General features: G+C 37.9%; 1 protein-coding gene across 3 annotated transcripts; it reads left to right on the plus strand.

The window, feature by feature from the left end:
- Nucleotides 1–15,711: 15,711 nt before the first annotated feature.
- On the plus strand, nt 15,712–21,007 carry LOC140135744 (uncharacterized). 3 transcript variants are annotated; one of them, XM_072157345.1, is made up of 4 exons: nt 15,712–15,818; nt 17,019–17,492; nt 17,840–17,984; nt 19,096–21,007. In XM_072157345.1, exons 2-4 carry the CDS (start codon nt 17,147–17,149, stop codon nt 19,136–19,138), a joined length of 534 nt encoding a protein of 177 aa, XP_072013446.1. In that variant the 5' UTR covers nt 15,712–15,818; nt 17,019–17,146; the 3' UTR covers nt 19,139–21,007. The 3 variants fall into 3 exon arrangements, with proteins under 3 accessions (XP_072013446.1, XP_072013448.1, XP_072013447.1); XM_072157347.1 differs by lacking the exon at nt 15,712–15,818 and adding an exon at nt 15,895–15,970; XM_072157346.1 differs by lacking the exon at nt 15,712–15,818 and adding an exon at nt 15,988–16,036.
- The last annotated feature ends 365 nt before the right edge of the window (nt 21,008–21,372 follow it).

Genomic DNA, 21,372 nt, shown 5'->3' on the forward strand with positions numbered 1-21,372 from the left:
CTAAACGAAATGCCCTTTTAAATAACATTATGTTAGACTATTTACAGTAAGTTATCGCAAAACATTTTTTTAATGTTATGAAAACGTTTTATACCCTATATACCCTCTATATAACCCAACCTAGTGGCACTTCCCTGATTTAAACCTTTTCTGGCAACCTTTTCTAACCTTTAGCGAATGATGTCGAAAATGTTTTGTTTTTCTCCTGGGCCATCCAATGCCATTACCATCGTTTATATAGTACAACAAACACCGGTGTGACTGTGTCAAAGAGCTTCAAAGTGTGGAAATGAGAGTTTAAACTGAGCTGTAGGGGAGAGCGGGGAGTGTTCGCCCTATTTTTTTCTGACCAGCCTAGCGATGTCAATTTTAAGGTTGGGGATGACCTGGTTAGCCCATGTGAAAGCCCTATGTCTTAGCTATATATGACCACAATCCCAGAACTATAGGCCTTACAATAGCAACAGGATAAAGCAAACAAAAAAGTTTTGCAAAGTGGCGAACTTGCCCCGTATTGGGGCAGGTTCGCCCATATGGTGGGGTAAGTTCACCCTAATCACAAATGAAAATTCCTTTAAAAAAGGAATGGGGCGCCCAAATTATGTGAGCTTGGACGTGATATGGTGAATTCCATGGCATGGTGTTTAGATTTGGTCCCGGGGATTTGGTATCATAATGATTTTTTCTAGGGAAGAGTAGAAGATGATCAAATGCAAGAGAAATGTGTTTGATTGGGGAAGGTGTATCACAGGACCGTTTTGGATGAAATAAATTGAATTGGAATGAAGCTGTCGTGTCAATTTGCGATTATGTGGGGTGGGGGAGTTCAATTTTGGGGCATATTGTAGTGATGATATCATTTGCTTTGGATATTGAATATTGTTGAATTTCGTTATGCAGGGGGGTATATGATGGATAGTATAGAAGAGGATCTACCCCTATGTTGACCAAAAGAAAAGTTTTTATGAATGTATAACGTCTGTGATACATATACATCATAACGTCTGTGATACATATACATCATCTACTTGCTAATACAATGAAAATCTAATAGAGATGAAGGATAAAAGACAATTACAGAACATTCATTCTTCATAAAAGTAGCTATATGGGTATACAATGTTCACAAGATAAGAACGTTAATGTTTTGTACATGAACGTAACATCTTTGATACATAGTTGTTAACACACTGAAAATCTGACTAGAGATTTACAATTTGATGATATCCAAAAGAATACTTACTAACTTAGCATTGAAGAATTAAAATAATTACAGAACTTTCATTTGTTAACATACACGTAGCAATGATTAACAATGTTGAAAATACAAACGTAACGTTTTGTTCATAAACATAACATCCTCGACACATCTAGGATCCGCATAATTTGTTGATTAATGTCATAAACAGTCACAAAAGATTTATGGTCTGATCATTTTATCATTTTAAGGGGACCCGATATTGCATTTGGAAGAACCAGGCTTTTCAATTACTATCAAAACTGCTGGGTACCAAACTTTTGATACAGCTTGTATAGTAATTTGTTCTAATTTCCATGCAAAAGGAGCCAGTTGTTTCATCCTTAAAACAAATAGGCTACACCATAATTTCCAATTACCCCATGCAGATAGATAAGACCTTGGTAAGATACGCATGTTAATTGTTATTTCACTATCACTATCTTGATCTTGATAAGATGCCTGACTTTGAAACTTTGGGTACAAAAACTCATACTCTGCAAGTTAGGTCAAATTTTGCACTATGATTGTTTATTTGAGGTTATTGGACTATGCCATTCAGATTAGGCTATTGTAGTCCATAGTGTTGGTCACCGTCTATCGGGTTCTAAGAGGCGGTAAATTGGTTACAAAGGTCAAAGTGGTTACAAAGGTCAAAGGTCTCGAATTATTTGGTGTTTTTACAAATCCATTAATTTTGTCTTTTAAACAAAGAATATACGCACACCATTTTATCCTGTGCATAACAGAAAACAATAATAAAATAAAATCCAAGCATATTGTGGTTTTATTTCTGAGCAAGGGCATAATTTTAGCAAAACAATTGCGGAGTAAATCTAGTAAGAGTGAAATTAGAAGCTTCTCACAAACTCATGCCTATATTGTGGGCCGCCTCCGTAGAGGGCGCCCCAAAAAGGTTTAAACATTGCGTAACAATAACATATTCAATGCAAACATTTAGCAAGAGTATACAGGGCATTGGGAATCACTAAATTTGTTGCAGGGTAAAATGTAGGGGTCCAAAGTGAGCTTAAACGTATCATGTTTACAACTTCAGGGGGATTATGGATTAGGATATAAACGGTGGTATGAGTAATACTAATACCACATAACTTTAAAAAACATGCTTTTCAGTAGTTTTACCTTGTTTAATGGTATAATTATCAATATTTTGCATAATACGCTAATGGGGCAGGTCCGCCCTGCAGTTTGGGGTAAGTCCGCCCGGGGAAGATATGCGAACCTGCCCCATCCTCAAAAGGGCGAACGTGCCCCTTGTGCATATTTTTGTATTTTCTTCAGGGTATGCAAAATACAAATCGAATAAGGAGTTTATAACTGCATTAAATCTTTAACAAATCCCATATGTTCCAAATACAGATTTCCATTAAAACCATCTGTATTTATGTATCAATGATAATACAACATTATTAATTCAAGCAAAAATTACGTTTTGGTGTAATTTTTTTGTTTTGGCTGCAGTTCGATGAATACGTCCCTATATGTCGCGTAGCTAACATGAGAAGTTTATAATTACCTATGGCACCTAATTTTGCCATCACCAAATCTCCCGATAGCCTTAGTGCTGAGAAACAAGGGGTGGGCGAACCTGCCCCTAGGGCGAACACTCCCCGCTCTATACTGACGTACTCACAGAATTAGAGTAGGCCCTATGGCAACCCTGGGGGGGCACTCAACTTTGGAAGTGACGGTATGTGCCTGTCAATAGGCCCCTCTTTTGAAGTCGACTATACCCGATGACCCCCTTTTTTTTTAAAGTCATACCCGATGACCCCTCAATTTTTTCAAATTATGCCGAAACTTTCAAAATTTTGCTCCATTTTTTTTCAAAATTTTCTACCCAATGACCCTTTTTTTGAAATCTTATACTCAATGACCCCTTTTTTCAAAATATTATACCCAATGACCCCCATTTTTTATTTTGTTTGTACCCAATGACCCCCTATTTTAAAATAACGCTTTAATTGTTACCGATAGGCCCCTACTTCGCGACACCGGTAGGCACATACCCGTCACTTCTAAAGTTGAGTGCCCCCCCTGGGTATAGGCCTACAACTATAGACCTACACTGAACACTCTCATTTCCACACACCCCCGGACTAGCCAACGAAGACTCGACGGAAGCCATCACGGAACTGTGTCCAATAAGAATTCTCTGTAGGCATTTTGTTACGAGTCGTACTTGACTCAAGGCCAAAATCACCTTTTACCCGAACTCACACGAATGCACAACACAAATACACTGTTTATTTAAGCTAACAAAATCTAAGTCTTTAATTGAAAACAGAGTATGATTGGTACATATAATAACAATATCGCATATACAATAAAATCACACAATGACAGTTTTACTCTATGACTACTTAACCAGCTGTCTTCTTGTTGGTGATCCTAGAGTTCTTGCAATGTTCTGGACGACTGATGTAATATATCCTTATTCGCTTGTCCTGCGAAGTCCAGTGTACACTTGCGCTTATAAATCCTTGCGTATAAAATCCTCATACGAAAATGATGATGCTTTCTCCAATCTCCTTTGCGCTGTTATCTCCACAACTCCTTGCGCTGCTTTCTCCTCAAATATATCTCCTTGCGCTGCTTTCTCCCAAAAATGGTGTTTCTTTCACCAATCACTCTTTTTCCAGGGAACCGGTTTCTTTAACACAGCTCCACTGTTTCTTGACAGATGCGTGGCCTTCACAAACCCAGCAAACTCCAGCAATTTGACAGAAGAACTTTTAATCCTTTGATGAGGAAGAGCACTTTTGTGTGCTCGCTGTCTTCTTCGTTGCTGTATTAAAATTAGCTCAATTATTGGCTATATAAACTGGTTAAAATGTACTTCTTTTTTGAAGCACGAAGACCATCACACACATGTGGAGTTTTCAATCTCCCATGACATTCTGTCAAGTCCCAACAAAAGCCTCCAGCTTTTTATAGCAGTACTCATGCAAAAAAACCCATCATCTATTAATAAACCATTACTTCAATCACATTTTCACAACATTCCTGCAATCTTGGGATTTCCCAAGATTAATTATACACATTCACATTACATCACTTCCTGGGGGGTTTTCCTGATGGTACAACAATGAACTGGGGCTTTCCAAGTTCCAAACATAGATCTGACTTTGTTTACAATAATTTGGGGAATTCCAAAATACAAGGGGTTTCCCATCTCATGAAATACTTTCAGCTTGTAAACAAAGTTAAATAATTAAATTAAATCAAATTACTCAGGGCACATCACACCTCCCCTTAAAAGAAGAAAGTTCGAATGTAATGAAAACTTTCTTAAATATTTTCTTCCTTTACATCAACTTTAACCTATTATCAACTTTGAGTGTTTAACTCATCATACACAGTGACTACTTGTCACACACAACTTCCCTTTTAAAGGAAATCTTTGTTTATCAGCCCTTTTTATGCAATTCTGGACAGGGCATCAGCCATTACATTGTCTTTTCCCTTAATATGTTTTATGTCCAGATTGTACTCTTGCAAGGTCAAACTCCACCTCACCAGTCTTTGGTTTTTGTTCTTCATCCTGTTGATGAAGGTGAGGGGATTGTGATATGTGAAAACAAGCACAGGGTATACTGTGGTACCCAAATACACATCAAAATGTAGCAATGCTAATAGCAATGCTAGACACTCCTTCTCAATTGTGGAGTAATTTCTCTGGTGCTTGTTGAATTTCCTTGAAAAGTAACAAATGGGGTGATCTATTTGATCTTCACCCTCTTGCATCACAACACCTCCACAGCCTATGTCACTGGCATCAACAGTAGCTAACAGTCAACTTGAACTGCTTCTGAAAATCAGGTGCCGTAAGCACTGGTGAACTCATGAGTATAGATTTGACTTTGTGAAAAGCATTTTCACACTGTTCTGACCAAATGAATTTTGCATCTTTCTTTAACAAATCAGTCAAAGGACTTGCTATCTCTGAAAAGTTTGGACAGAACTTTCTATAATAGCCAACCATTCCTAGAAATCTCATGAGTGCCTTCTTGTTTACAGGTGTGGGGTATTGCTCAATTGCTTCAACTTTGGCTTTGATAGGTTTTACCTGACCTTGACCTACAACATATCCCAAGTATGTGACTGTGGCATGGCAAAACTCACTTTTTACCAGGTTGACTGTCAATTGTACTTCTGACAGCTTCTCAAACAATTGATGGAGTTGTTCCATGTGTTGTTCCCAAGTTTGACTGTAAACAATCAAATCATCTACATACGTGTAACAGATGAGAAAAGTTCGTTGTTGAAGAAGGGGAAATTTGTTGTTGACCATGTGGCCGTGGGGGCTCGTGGGTATATAAGTTCGGCAAAACTTGAATAATGCTAGCACCACAAAACAGATGATATGAGTTCCTTTTAAAACAATTTTATTCAACGAAGATATATATCAATACATGAAGATAACATTCAGAGACACAGACAGGGTGGAGATGCTGACTGGTTGGAAGTCAGTGATGGAGTGAGGAGCACATGTCCAACCCACATGGTAAAGAACATATTATGGGATGGGATTACCATGGATACCAGGTCAAACTTGCAAGGGTAGCACAATTTGGGGGATGGGCACAGGAAATGGTCAAGGTTAGTGGTCAAGGATGGTGATGTAATGTTAGATATGGGAAGCAGTTAGGGTCAAAATGGGAAACAAAAATACATGGGGTATGGAAGGCAACACAAGACAAAAACATGAAATATTATGACTGTTACATTCACCTCCGCTTTGAGAAATTACGTCCTCGGAATTTACTATGATATAACAATTTTGTGACATGGTACACACAAATTTTATAGCATAAAACAAAACACAAACTGCAAGCATTCATCAAAGCTTTTTGAAAATCTTGGTAAAAGAATTTCTTTCTAAATGCAGTGCAAAAACAAAACAACAATGACATAACATGAGTTCAGTAATCAATACTAATCTCGATCAGGAATGTTTTGAGAATTACATTTGTCCAGTACGAGATTGCAGTTTTGTGCAATCTCCAAACTATTCAACAATAACAAAAGCCTGAACATGTTTCGCGACCATGATCTGCGTTTTTCCTACCAGATCCATGTCTACAACAAAGCCTTTAAAGGAATACTCTGCTGCTGAAACGTACAAAAAAAAGAACATGATATCCGTTTTTCCTACGATATCGATGCCATACATAAATACAAATACCAGGATGCCCGTTTTTCCTACGACATCCATGGCAAATACAATAAACATAAAACACAAGGTATCCATTTTTCTATGATACCAAATACCTTAAAACAGGTAAAATATACTTTGAATGTACCATATCACATCATAAACACAAAATGTAAACCGGGAATGTAAACAATCTTTAATATCTATAGTTTGATTCAACCTTTAGTCAGAAACATTTGAATCATCAGCAGCTTACTATCTATTTTGCATACCTACTATCAATAAGCTAAAACTACAAATAAAAGTGGGTGAGCCAAAAATGCTACTATGTTTTTCAAAACACCCAGAACTTTTTCTAGACTATACATTTTTATAACAATAACGGGTGGGGTTCTTATACCAGTTTATACACACTTCCCTGTTTGAAAAAAATGTTGTCCACAACATTTGTCAAAACGACAGCATTAACGGAAAGCATGGATATGATATCAAAACAAACAAATCACATCACAAATTTCTAAAGAAATCATAAAGAACAGTAGCTAAAACCTTTTTAAAAAAACGGGTGAGCCAAAATTGTTTCAAAAAGCTTCGATTTTTTTCTAAACTGTACCTTAGTTAAATAATCACAATTCAGCACAATGATCATAACACATATTTTTAAAATTCAAACACTTCAAATTTCATTGTCACGATCAAAAATATTTTGTTGCACGGTCCAAACTATGAAACTGACTTTGTAAAACTGTCATGAATACTTTACATTTCTTACCATAACCTCAGAGTGAAACATAAACAGGTAAAAAATTATTTAACATGTAATAAATAAACTATTCATCAGTCCAGTCAAGTCTGCAGATATAGCAGGATGTTTAGTTCCAAATAACATGTATTAAATTAACAGTTAATGTCATTTATGAAATCTGGATCAGAATAAACTAGTTAGTTGTTTCCATATGATTGATACTGGAATTGAGTCTGTAAGATTATGTGTATTTACTGTTCTGTCCATGTCAACAAAATGATGCAGCGGTCTCACAGTAGTTGGTTGTTTCACAATCGGAGAAGGTGGTGGATCTCGATCATATGTCCTTTTAGTAGCGCTTGCAGTAGATGGTGATGTACAATTACTTTGTTGGTTAGAAACATGATGATGATTAATAGTTATAAGAGAAGTTCCATTGGATGAACGTTCTTGATCACTGTCTAGTGATGGATGGGATGACTTTGAACCTGATGTTTGCACTTGAGGTTTATGGAGTTGAGAGTTTCTAATTGTGTTAACACCAGCATATTTACTGCCTTCAACATGCTTACCACCAGGTCCCAACAACCGTACCGCTTCAACCGTAGGACGTCCATAGTCTACAATGTCAAAATAAACAAGTTCTCCTTCGCCAACACTAGGGCATTTGTGCACCGGGTTGGGCCTTGCAATTCCTGATGCGTGTAAGAAAACATCCTTCCCGGAGTCAGTTCTTGTGACATAGCCATATCCTTTTTCACATTAAACCACTTGACAATCCCCTCAACATTTGCTGCAATAGGCACAGGTGTCTGAGGTGTTACAGATGGGGTGGAAATCACAGTCTTTGTTTTCTTACACTTGCAATGCTGATGCAACAGTTTATCCTCCAATTCAAAGACTTTGTTTTCTAACTGGTTCAGTCTTTTTAACAAAATGTCCACTATCGTCGAAGTCATGGCAGCTCAATTGATCCTGAAACATACATCCATGTAGTAGCCCTGGCCACGATGGTCACATAAAAAACAAAGCCCCACGTTGGAACGCCAATGTGACAGATGAGAAAAGGTTCGATGTTGAAGCTAGGGAAAGTTGTTGTTGACCATGTGGCCGTGGGGGCTCGTGGGTATATAAACTTGAGCAAAACTTAAATAATGCTAGCACCATATAACAGATGATGAGTTCCTTTTTAAAACAGTTTTATTAACAGACGAAGATATATATCAAAACATAAAGATAACATTCAGAGACACAGACAGGGTGGAGATGCTGACTGGTTGGAAGTCAGTGATGGAGTGAGGAGCACATGTCCAACCCACATGGTAAAGAACATATTATGGGATGGGATTACCATGGATACCAGGTCAAACTTGCAAGGGTAGCACAATTTGGGGGATGGGCACAGGAAATGGTCAAGGTTAGTGGTCAAGGATGGTGATGTAATGTTAGATATGGGAAGCAGTTAGGGTCAAAATGGGAAACAAAAATACATGGGGTATGGAAGGCAACACAAGACAAAAACATGAAATATTATGACTGTTACATACGCTTCACATCCCTCTATGTCTGCCACAATTTGGTTCACCATTCTCTGAAATGTTGCTGGGGCGTTTTTCAAACCGAATGGCATAACTTTGTATTGGTAAAGACCAAATGGTGTACAAAAAGCAGAAATCTCTTTGGCACGGTCTGTGAGTGGAACCTGCCAGTACCCTTTCAAAAGATCAAATTTGCTAACAAATTTTGCATTCCCAATTTTGTCTATGCAATCATCAATTCTTGGAATAGGGTACGAGTCTGTCTTTGAATGAACATTTGCAGCTCTCATGTCTGCAACCAATCGGTATGAACCATCAGGCTTGGAAACAAGTATACACGGTGAACTCCATTCACTACTACTTGGTTCTATGATATCATTGTCTAGCATGTAATTGATCTCATTTTGAGATGTTCCATTTTCAATGGATTGACTCTGTAAGGATGCTGCTTGATTGGTTTTGTATCACCAACATCTACATCATGAAATGCAGCATTTGTTCTACTTGGCGTATCAGGAAATATATTGTCAAATTTGTGAATCAAATTTGCAATTTGACTTTGTTGATCTTGAGAAAGATGACCTAACTTTGAGTCCAAATTAGTGAGCACATCAGAATTGTTCAATTTTACATTATACTCTTTGTGCTCCAGCTCTTTATCCTGGTCAAATGTGACATCAGAATTGTCATCTTTACTCTTGTCTACATTGGCGATTTTGTCTACATCGGCATGTTTGTCTACATTATCAGCATGTTTTACTGTACACACAGGTTTTGGAATGCCACTGTCACTTCTTTCAACATACTCTTTGAGCATATTTATGTGGCATAACTGCCTGCTCTTGCGTCTACCAGGAGTCTTGATAATATAATCTACTTCACCCACTTTTGACTCTACTTCACATGGGCCATGATATCTGGCTTGCAATGGGTGTCCTGGAATTGGAAACAGTACTAGAACTTTGTCGCCTGGTTTGAACACTCTCTCTTTGGCATGTTTATCATACCATTGTTTCATTTTGGCCTGACCCTGTTTCAAGTTCTCTTTGGCGATATCAGTTACTCTGTTAAGCCTATGCTTAAAATTGGAGACATAATCCAACAAATTGATATCTGATTTCTCATTGAGCCACTTTTCTTTCAACAACTTTAAGGGCCCGCACTGTGTGTCCAAACACTAACTCAAAAGTACTAAATCCTAAAGTTTCCTGAACAGCTTCCCTAGCAGCAAACAACAACAAGTGTACTCCCTCATCCCAGTCTCTCTGAAATTCCAAACAGTATGTCCTGATCATGTTTTTCAATGTTTGGTGGAACCTTTCTAGTGCACCTTGTGATTCTGGATGGTAAGCACTTGAGGTATACTGTTCTATATACCTAATTGATACATGACCTGCTGAAATACTCCAGAAGTAAAGTTTGATCCTTGGTCTGACTGTATGGACTTGGGGAGCCCCACAAATGTGAAGAACTTGGTTAAAGCTTTCACTATTGTCACTGCTTTAATATTTCTCAAGGGTATGGCTTCAGGAAAGCGTGTTGACGCGCACATAATTGTCAGAAGGTATTGATTACCTGACTTAGTCTTTGGTAGGGGCCTACACAATCAATAATAACCCTACTAAATGGTTCATCAAAGGCTGGAATTGGCTTTAATGGAGCAGGAGGTATTTTCTGATTTGGCTTCCCTACTACTTGGCATATGTGACATGTTTTGCAATATTCAGAAACATCTTTTCTGAGAGTGGGCCACCAGAAATGTCTCAGAATTCTTTCATGAGTTTTCTTAACACCCAAATGCCCTGCCATGGGACTATCATGTGCTATGTTAACAACTTCAGTGTGGTAGACTTTTGGTACCACAATTTGGTGCACTACCTTCCACTCTTCATCGGCAGGTACATCAGGTGGGCGCCATTTTCTCATTAGCACACCATCTTGTTTGTAAAAACACACAGAATTTTGTTCTGCTTCTTCTAGGGTCAATGCCCTTTGATTGATCTCTTTGAGTTCTGGGTCATTTTGTTGCTCCAGAATCAGCTTGTCATGACTTAATGGGTCTTTCATGGTTTCCCCAATTTGTTCATGCTCAGAGGCTGCGTCCTCTTTAGGGGTATTTTTATCCCCAGGAGAAGGAAGTTTATCTTCTTTCTCATTCAACTTTGACACAAATGTGTCTTCCAAATTGTAGCCTAAGTCATCAATTTGGTTGTCCTCAATTGTTTCTAATGAGGCTCTCTTACTCATTGCCCGTGTCACTGCACATGCAGGAAATATCTCCTCTTCCTCACTATTATCATCCTGTATACAGGGCTTATCTGTGACTATTGGGTCAGGAAAAACCTTCCCCCCCCCCCCTGCCAGATCATTTCCTAGCAACATGGACACTCCCTTGACTGGCAATTCATGTCTAACTCCTATGGTTACAGGACCAGAAACTAAGTCAGATTTCAAGTTAATTTTGTGGAGAGGTACACTAATTATTTCCATCCCAATACCCTGGATCAAAGCATTACCTGCTGAACTATCCTCATTAAAGGGCAAAGTTCCTTCCAGAATCATAGACCGTGCACAACACGTATCTCGCACAATCTTAATGGGCTTTGGACTACCATTATCACCAAGTGATACCACTCCCTCTAACACAAATGGTTCAAATTCTTCACACACCTTGTTTGTCTCACTTCCCTTTTGTGGGAATTCTTGTTTCTTGATTTGACTGACTTGTTTCTTTGACACAAGTGACACTGCACATCCTACAGTATTACTAGCAGTTTGCTGCTGTTTTTGTGCGTCTTGTCTGCCTTTTAAGAAATAACACTGGGTCATCGTATGCCCTGGTCTCTTACAATGAGTACAAGTTACTTTGGCTTTAAATTCAGTCCCAAATTTTGCTCTGTGACCTGAACTCCCTGGGGTCCCTCTACCACCAGCACTATGCTGTGAATTAGACTGAGGTTTCACTTCTTGTGTACCACCCTGATTTGCTCTAGGTTGATTATGGCTGAACCTGTTTGAATAACTTCTGTTATGACTAAATCTACTCGCATTCAATTTGTGAGTTAAACCATAGTCGTCCGCCATTGTCGCCGCTTCGTTTAGCGTCTTAATTTTGCTAGCGCTTTCATCCAAATGGGTTTTAATGTCAACGTGGACACATTTCTTGAACTCTTCTATAAGAACTAATTGCTTAAGTTGGCCGAAATCATCTTTGACTTCTTTTGACCCAAGCCACCTGTCAAACATTTGTTCTTTTACTCTAGCAAATTCTACATGGGTTTGATCTGCTTGCTTTCTTGAATCTCTGAACTTTTGTCTGTATGCTTCAGGCACCAGTTCATAGGCCTTAAGGACTGCGTTTGACTTCTTCATAATCATTACACTTCTCTATTGGTAGAGCTGAGTAAGTTTCCCTGGCCTTCCCCACAAAACTACTTTGTAACAGTAGGGTCCAATGCTCTGGAGGCCATTTCAAATTTGTAGCTACCTTTTCAAAATGTTGAAAGTACTCGTCAACTTCTTTCTCTTTGAATTTAGGCACAAGCTTTACATACTTTGTAACATCAAACCCTGACTTTGAGGAGAAACTTGATGAATATTTGTCACCTAGCTTTGCCAACTTCTCTTGTTCAAACTTGTACTTTTCCTCAATTTCTCTTTCTTTCAAATGTGCTTCCAAATTGAGCGTTGCTTGCCTGTCCTTTTCTTCCATTTCTAGTTTTGCTAATTTTTCCTTTTCTTCCATTTCTAGTTTTTGTTTTTCAAGTTCCAATTTTGCTACCTTTTCCTTTTCTTCTGTTTCTAATTTTTGGTGCTCAAGCGCCATCTTTTCTTGGCATGCTTTGTCTTCCATTGCTAGTTTTTGTTTTTCAATGTCTAGCCGTTCTTGTTTTTCTTTATTTTCATTCTCTAACTTGATCATTTCCAGTTTTTCTTTTTGGTCCATTTCTATTTTCTTTTGGTCCATTTCCATTTTCTTTTGGTCCATTTCTATTTTCCTCAATTCTAATTGAATTTCCAACTCTTTCAACTTAAATGCTGAATCCCCACCAATTTCTACTTCAAGTTTCTCTTCCAAATAGGATTCATCAAAAATATCTTCCCCGACCAAAACATCAATCAAGGCATTTTTGATTATTTGCTTTCTTGTAGCTTGCTTAACTTTCAAGTCATAATGTTTGGCAAATGCTAATAAATCAAGCTTCTTCAACTTATCAAATTTCTCCCAATCTATAGTTTCAAGAAACTCTTCTGCTTTGAACTCTGCCATACTGTACTTTCACTTTCAAGACTCAGTATAATAATGTCAACTTTTTTACAGTGTATTTTCCCGGACGAGCCCCCAATTTTGTTACGAGTCGTACTTGACTCAAGGCCAAAATCACCTTTTACCCGAACTCACACGAATGCACAACACAAATACACTGTTTATTTAAGCTAACAAAATCTAAGTCTTTAATTGAAAACAGAGTATGATTGGTACATATAATAACAATATCGCATATACAATAAAATCACACAATGACAGTTTTACTCTATGACTACTTAACCAGCTGTCTTCTTGTTGGTGATCCTAGAGTTCTTGCAATGTTCTGGACGACTGATGTAATATATCCTTATTCGCTTGTCCTGCGAAGTCCAGTGTACACTTGCGCTTATAAATCCTTGCGTATAAAATCCTCATACGAAAATGATGATGCTTTCTCCAATCTCCTTTGCGCTGTTATCTCCACAACTCCTTGTGCTGCTTTCTCCTCAAATATATCTCCTTGCGCTGCTTTCTCCCAAAAATGGTGTTTCTTTCACCAATCACTCTTTTTCCAGGGAACCGGTTTCTTTAACACAGCTCCACTGTTTCTTGACAGATGCGTGGCCTTCACAAACCCAGCAAACTCCAGCAATTTGACAGAAGAACTTTTAATCCTTTGATGAGGAAGAGCACTTTTGTGTGCTCGCTGTCTTCTTCGTTGCTGTATTAAAATTAGCTCAATTATTGGCTATATAAACTGGTTAAAATGTACTTCTTTTTTGAAGCACGAAGACCATCACACACATGTGGAGTTTTCAATCTCCCATGACATTCTGTCAAGTCCCAACAAAAGCCTCCAGCTTTTTATAGCAGTACTCATGCAAAAAACCCCATCATCTATTAATAAACCATTACTTCAATCACATTTTCACAACATTCCTGCAATCTTGGGATTTCCCAAGATTAATTATACACATTCACATTACATCACTTCCTGGGGGGTTTTCCTGATGGTACAACAATGAACTGGGGCTTTCCAAGTTCCAAACATAGATCTGACTTTGTTTACAATAATTTGGGGGAATTCCAAAATACAAAGGGGTTTCCCATCTCATGAAATACTTTCAGCTTGTAAACAAAGTTAAATAATTACATTAAATCAAATTACTCAGGGCACATCACAATATGCCTACTCTGGCCATATTGAAGATCAACGTGGGTTTTTTTTCGGCTGAGGGAGAATAGACATAGGCCTACACCAGTTCCCAACGACTCTTGAAGTTTTAAATTTTTTTAACAACAGGAAAATAAAAGGACAACTTGAGGCAAAGACACGTTCACTCTCGCTCGCAGTAACACAATTACAAGCACCCAGTGGCGGCGCCCGCAGGAATTTTTTCGGGGGGCAAAGTGAATTTCAGGGGGGGAAATCAACACATTTTTTCAACACAAAATTTTCGTAATTTTGGTTTTTGGGGGAACAGGGGGCAAGAGTTCTGACTGTGGGAATTTTCCCCATGCCCCCCGTGGCGCCGCCACTGCAAATACCCGGTCTTGTGTCAAACTTTCATACAAGCCAAACACAACAACAACAATAACAAAACAGTCAACAAGAGGCTAACAAGTACACACACTGAACAAGTGTACACTTTTGGAGTCAACTAAGTAATGATTACTTAGTTGTACCCTTCATGACCCCGTCATGTAATGATAATCAATTTGAAAATAATTGAAGAAAAGGAAAACAAGATCAATAATCCATTTTTTAATGGACATGATGGAGGAGCCGCAGTTTACCTTTCAGCAAATTTTCACGTTTCTGCTTCAATTTGACCTGAAGCATTGAAATTAAGGTTGGTCTGTATTTTATGAATGTAAAATTTAAGAGCTTTTAAGGCACAGAAAAGGGAAATTAATACACATGTCATGTTCTGAAGTATCCCTGATATTTAACATTTTGTCAAATTTGGAAAATGTAAAAGATATTGAAGATCAAAGTTGCTCAACTTGGATGTAAGTTTATAGCCATGCATACCATTGCATTTCAAGGATTCAGAAAAAAAAAATTTGGTGCCAGGGGGGGCTGGACAAATAGGAGGGGGTCAAAAGTTTTAGGTCTCAAGTGTTAGAGGGGAAGTTCGTTACTCAGTGCACAAATGGAGGAAGTTGTCTTTTAACCTCGGTGGGTCAAAAAGTTTTTGAAGGCTATATCTAATGAGGGGGTCAAAAAAAAGTCTTGACTCCAAAAGTTTCCAAGTGCCCAGCCAAACACACCCTTATAACCCGGCGACATAGGCCTATCTTTTTCAATGAGTTTTAAGTAAAAAGTCAAATCTGGGGCCGTTGTCAGCGGCTTTTGGGGGAATATAGGGGTCAAAAATTAAAATCGCCGATATTTAAAAAAATGATGGCCATGACTTTTGAGATTTTAAGCTATTTTATAACCTTTAGTCGTCGTGGGGTAGATGGCCAACGGCCGAAAAAGGTCATCACAATCACTTTGATTGCAAGGCGATAAACGTTGCGGTAGGCCTAAGGGTAAAAAAAAGTGCCACGTGAAGTTTTGTGGAAATGCTCTTGTCCCGTTTGTCCCAGGGGGTTTGTCCGTTTGTTTTCTTGCAGTAAGTAGGTTTGGCGTGCAGGCCCAATTATGTGTCTTGCTACAGACCAGCGATTTTCAGCAGAAAATGCAAGGAATGGTTTTAACAAACTGGCAACCCTGAGTAAACTCTGCAATATCATCCCAAAGGTAAAGTCTAATCTACACTCGCAGGTCATCAACAGTTGTAATTATTGCACCTTGGGTATGCGAATGCTGGTCAAGTTTGTTGTGAAATCGGAGCAGGACTTCCGTATCTGACAAATCTGTGGTAAGATTTCTTTTAAGCTTTGATCTAAATAGAAAAGATGTACTTCACGCAGAGTTCAGCTGACAGCAAAACCAACTTGAAAAAAGACTCACTGACATTCATGCTTTCAGTGCATACTGTGCACTCTGACTGTGGCTGTGTGCTGCTGACTGGTGTGTGCTGTGCAGTGTGCTGTGACTGTGTCATGGGTGCTGAATTTGACTACCTTCACACTCACAGTATTATTTATTTAATAAATTTTATTATAGTACATGTAGTATTTACACGAAAAGTGTTTGATTGGCGTAACATAAAAAAAATTAGAGTAGGTCGGTCAGCATTTTTTTTCTTTACAGTACACAAACATTTTTAGCTTTATTGTTTTTCTCATTTTTTTGCAAAAAAATAAGAACAATTTCTAGGGTCGGGCCTATTTTTAGGTTAATCGGGGTTACGCCAATCAAACTTTCTTAGGTCTTACTCATTCGATGCTATGCTAGAGTCCATTGACTATCGTTTTTTCGGTTGGTCAACGTTGATGTTAATATTTAGTTTTATTTACATGATAAACTAACTAATTGGACTGTAGTCATTGGTAGTGGTGTTGAAATGTTGTCATTTGGATGTAAATTACTGTATAGCAGGAAATTTTTGTGCTTGTGGCAGTCCGATTAGATTTCAAATGCAGTGGTCTCTAGCCTCGAATGTGAAGCTATCGGTTAGAAAATTCGTAGCTTAGACTTCTCAAGCTTCGAAGGCCCCTTCCAGCCAATGATAGTGTTTTGGCTCGGCTAACTCCAATCATGTGACTATTCGTGAAGGCTGACTACACAATCGGCATCGCCCTCACTTTCTGTTCCCGCTTTACTCAACATCTAAATACAGGGCTGTCAACTCTCACGCATTGGCCGTGAGTCTCACGCATTGGGTCACTTTCTCACGGTCTCACGCCAAGGTAGTATAATCTCACGCCTAGGTAGTACATATCACCCAAAAAGCTGGAAAATGAGTGACATCTCACGCATCGTGAATAATTTGTTGCTCCTACCCCCCATCCCCCCTCCCCCATTTTCACATTCTCGAGCGCCGTGGCTCAAATAATCATGGTACAAAATGAACATTGGAGTCAGCAAATCCCGGTACGCCTCTGTCTCACGCCAAGCATTTCCAAAAAGTTGACAGCCCTGTCTAAATATTTCTTTTAATATCTTTATTATACAGGTGTTAAAGCAACAAGATGTAAACTGCAAAATAAAAACAAAAAAACAATACAGCCCTACTGTAATATCCACCTGAACCTATTGTAAAGATGCATGAGAAGAACTCATCCCTAGTAGGAGACCACTACAATGACATCATCATCATCAGACACACCTGATCAGTGCCCAAGTGGTGGAAGTGCCTCCCAGAGTCCAGATTCAGTTATTTCACTGCATAACAACAATAACAATAATAAGCACTCTCAGGAGAACAGTAATTATGAAAGCAAGTCGTTTTCATGGAATGGCGAAAGCGACAACTCATCTTTTGATTACGAGGATCATGGATTTTATGATAAAGTGCGGCAAAAGGTGAAACAGAAGAATAGACGACAGGCTGTACAGCACCATTATGATGCCTTGATCAATTTAGTGCCGGTTTTGAAGCGCAGGACCAGCCGATCGCCACTGACAAAAAATGCAATTCTCAAAAGTAGTGAGTGAAATATTTTGATAAATAAAATTCAATTTCATCATGTTAATTATTTGATTCATTTTAGTAAAAAACATGGCGGAGTTGGTACTTTTTGAATCTATCTCTATGAGTGACACATAAACATGGCAAAGACGGTAGTCTTTGATTCAAATGCAGAAATGGACAGAGGTAGAGCAGATAATATTGTTATTTGCCACCGCTGGGAATTGACTAAGGGATCCATAGATCTTGCACCACAGTCAAAGACCTTAAATGTTGGACCATTCTACTCTATAATTACTTCCAAACCTTACATTGCTCTTTGAATTATAACATTCTGTATCATTTTTTTGTTTTACAAATTTCAGCTATACTTTATATCAATCAACTGAAAGAAGATTCGCTGACAAGTGGCAGTCATCATTTGAAGGAGAAGCTGAGACATGAATATGATCGCAATACAAGACTACAAAAGGAATTTGATGAATGGCAAGAAAAGCTGCACAATCTCAGGTCAGGGGTGCTCAAACTTGTTACTTACAAACTTTTACTTTACAACATTTGAAATCTGCCCCCCCCTGTGTGGGAGATTAAGGTTATGTTTCAACTGTAATAGCCCAATGATCAGTTTTTCAACAGGGATATATGTCTCGTATCCCTGGTTTCAACAACTTACCTTTGTACAGGATGAATCCACACTTTAACCGTAGTGTACAATGTATATGCGAACACAAGGCATAAATGGAAGCCTCTATACGTGTTACGTGTGAGCATGTAAAATTTGTCATGCCTGGAACTTATGTGCATATACACAACTAACATATTGAAGTCAATATTTTAGGGGAAATAGATAAACATAGTAAACAGTTCCATTTTATTCTGTATAGCTACTAGTTTTAATGTTAATATCAACAGAGAAATCATCAATCTTCAGTTCTTGTAATGTTGAGTGGCAATGACTAACTGACATTCCTCATCATGAAATAATCATGTGAATAAGATGATCTTTGAGTTTGTTTTCATTGTTGAAAGGAAATCAATCATTCGTCACTGTTAATGTTTAACAACTCGCACCTGGCATGGTTTACTTCGCTCAGGCAGTTAAAGATGCCTTGCAAAGTAAACCACACTGATGAAGCAGACACGTCATTGTTAAACACTGATGAACAACAACAGTGAAACATGAAATCCCTAAAATACACAGTACCTTTGCAACTTCCTGCCAGATGTATTTTTGATATAATATGCTACCTGCCAGGGGAGTGGCCAGCCTTTTACTGTGGAGGGGCAAAGGCAAATTTTTGTCATATTTGCGAATTTTTTGTTATATTGTAGAGGGAAAAGTCAAGTTTTTGTCCCCATTTGTCAATTTTTTGTTTGATTTTTAGTCATTTTAATGACCCTTTATTCTCTGCTGTCCCACTTAATCCCTAAAAAATTCTGTGGGAGGGCAATTTGCACCCCAGGCTCCCCCCTGGCTTTGTCACTGCACCAGTTGCTGGTAATAATACTAATATACAGGCGAATGTCTCAATATAATTTCAAAATATGAATCTATTTTATTTTTCATAGTGTATTATGGTCATTTTAGTTCATTATTTATTTATTTATTTTTTCTGTTTAGGGAGCTGAGAGAAGAAAAAACAGCAAAGAAACCACATAACTGAAATGAACAACTGTGCAACATGATAATCAGCAAGTAATTGATTGAATTTTGTTCTGCATACTTTGATACCTCATTCGGCACGATTCAACCGTATTCAACTAAGATATACGAATTGAATGACAAAAGGTAGACTTTCAAAAGTGACAAATTTTGATGTTTCCTCCTTCCATTTGAAGCAAAAAATTAATGTCATTGGTTGTAGGCAATGGAGTACCAATGAAAGTCATTGTTATAGAGCACTGTAAGTCACCTGGTGACAATTGAGTTACAAGTCGTCATATCAATTAGCCTTTTTGAAGTAAGGCAGGCACAAAAGAAGAGGGCGTACTTTGATTTGGGTAATCTTTTGTCAGCTGAGAAGCATACAAAAGATTACCCAAACCAAAGTACGCCCTCTCCTTTTGTGCCCGTCAATACTTCAAAAAGGCTAATGGTGTTGATGTAGTATGAAGGGCTTTTTAGTTTAAAATACACAACATCAATATGTGGTCAAATTTGAGTTTTGGGTGGAGTAAAAGTTTCAACTTAATGTGAATCAAGATAAAAAAAAATATATGAGTGTGTCATATGTGTGTATATCGATCATTGGTGATGAATACGTTATGTGTATAATGATGACTTTAATCTCCCGCACAGGGAGTGTAGATTTCAAATGGGGTTACCTGAATGGGTGACTCCATTTTGAAATCTACATCCCCAGTATGGGAGATTGTTCATATCTTCCATAGGGGTGTACAGATTCCAGTTGGTCACAGGCACAGTCCTTAAGGGTGAAAGTTTGTTGAACTTTGGGTGAATCAAAATTAATTCTCACAAACTCATCTTGCAGGAATTTTAATGGCATGAATACGGTCTTAAGGGGGTACTACACCCCTGGGCCAATTTTGTGCCTATTTTTGCATTTTCTCAAAAATTATAGCACATTGGTGACAAGTAAGATATGTATATTATAGGGGCAAGGACTACAACTACTGTACTGAAAATTCAGCAACTCAAAGCAAGTAGTTATTGATTTATTGATCAAATATTGGTTTTCCCTCATTTTTGACTGTAACTCCACAACTGTTGTCTGTGCTGAAATAAAATTTCCAGTGCAGTAGTTGTAGTCCTTGCCCCTATAATATACATATCTTACTTGTCCCCAATGCGCTATAATTTTGAGAAAAATGCAAAAATAGGCACAAAATTTGGCAAGGGTGTAGTACCCCCTTAAAAGAGACTGAATATCTCACTGCGTGTGGAATAAGCATGAATTTAGGAAAATCAATTTTGATTCTTACAAAATTGACTGAGTTTATGAGAAATGTTGCGAGAATCGATTCTCGCTGTATTTGCAGCCTTTTTAAATTTATTTTCTGACCTCTTTACTATGGAATGCAGTTTTGTTCTGCAAAAGTTTTAAATTATATGTGACACGATCTGGTCCTTGGGGGCCAAAGGAGGCATTTTTGACAATTGAGTTACATTATACATACAATAGGCTATCATTTACTGAAAACATCAAAGGTCTAGCATACTTGGTTCTAGGGTTATGAAGTTTTTTGATGTCTATTTTCTTATGTATTTTATTGTTTTTTACTCCATATTTTTACCTTTATCTCAATTTCAAATTTGCCACCATTGGCCCCCATGGACCAGATTATGTCTATCCAACAGTTTTCTCACATAAAATTAAGAATTGAGAACAGAATGTATAAACTGGCACAATATCATTATTAATTATTTAAATGACAATTGATCAAACTTTATTACTGGTCATCAATGCATACAGTATTCAATATAAAGATTCAAGCCAGGTATACTAAGTGCAGTATAAGTTGACTAGAGCAGTATCAGTGTACACCACCATGGTTTACATAATGCATTTTTTTTTTTTTCTTGTATACATGTACAAGTTGGTATACCTGGCTCAAATCTTTCGATTTTTTATATATTCTAGGTATCCTCTGGTATCATCCTTCGATCCTTGGTGTATTTTATACCTCGTCCGTTTAAGATACCGTCACACCATTAACCACCTAGTATTCAATATGTTAGACCCACTGAGCAATTCCAGTTGAAATCCATAGACCCCTATGGAAGACATGATCTTGATCTTCCACTCAATGAGTGTGAATTTCAAATTTGGTTACCTGAATGGTGGGTCCATTTAAAAATTGGTGGGAAATTAAGGTCATATCTTCCATAAGGAGTGTAGGTTTCAACAGTCCTGTATTCACTATTTATAAATAGCAA

This window comes from Amphiura filiformis, chromosome 16, assembly GCF_039555335.1.
Source record: "Amphiura filiformis chromosome 16, Afil_fr2py, whole genome shotgun sequence".
NCBI classification, from domain to species: domain Eukaryota; kingdom Metazoa; phylum Echinodermata; class Ophiuroidea; order Amphilepidida; family Amphiuridae; genus Amphiura; species Amphiura filiformis.

Coding starts and splice junctions, on each gene's coding strand:
- LOC140135744 (XM_072157345.1), top strand. CDS start 17,147: ATGACATCATCATCATCAGACACACCTGATCAGTGCCCAAGTGGTGGA. Junction 17,493..17,839: donor AAATGCAATTCTCAAAAGTA/GTGAGTGAAATA, acceptor TACAAATTTCAG/CTATACTTTATATCAATCAA. Junction 17,985..19,095: donor GAAAAGCTGCACAATCTCAG/GTCAGGGGTGCT, acceptor TTTTCTGTTTAG/GGAGCTGAGAGAAGAAAAAA.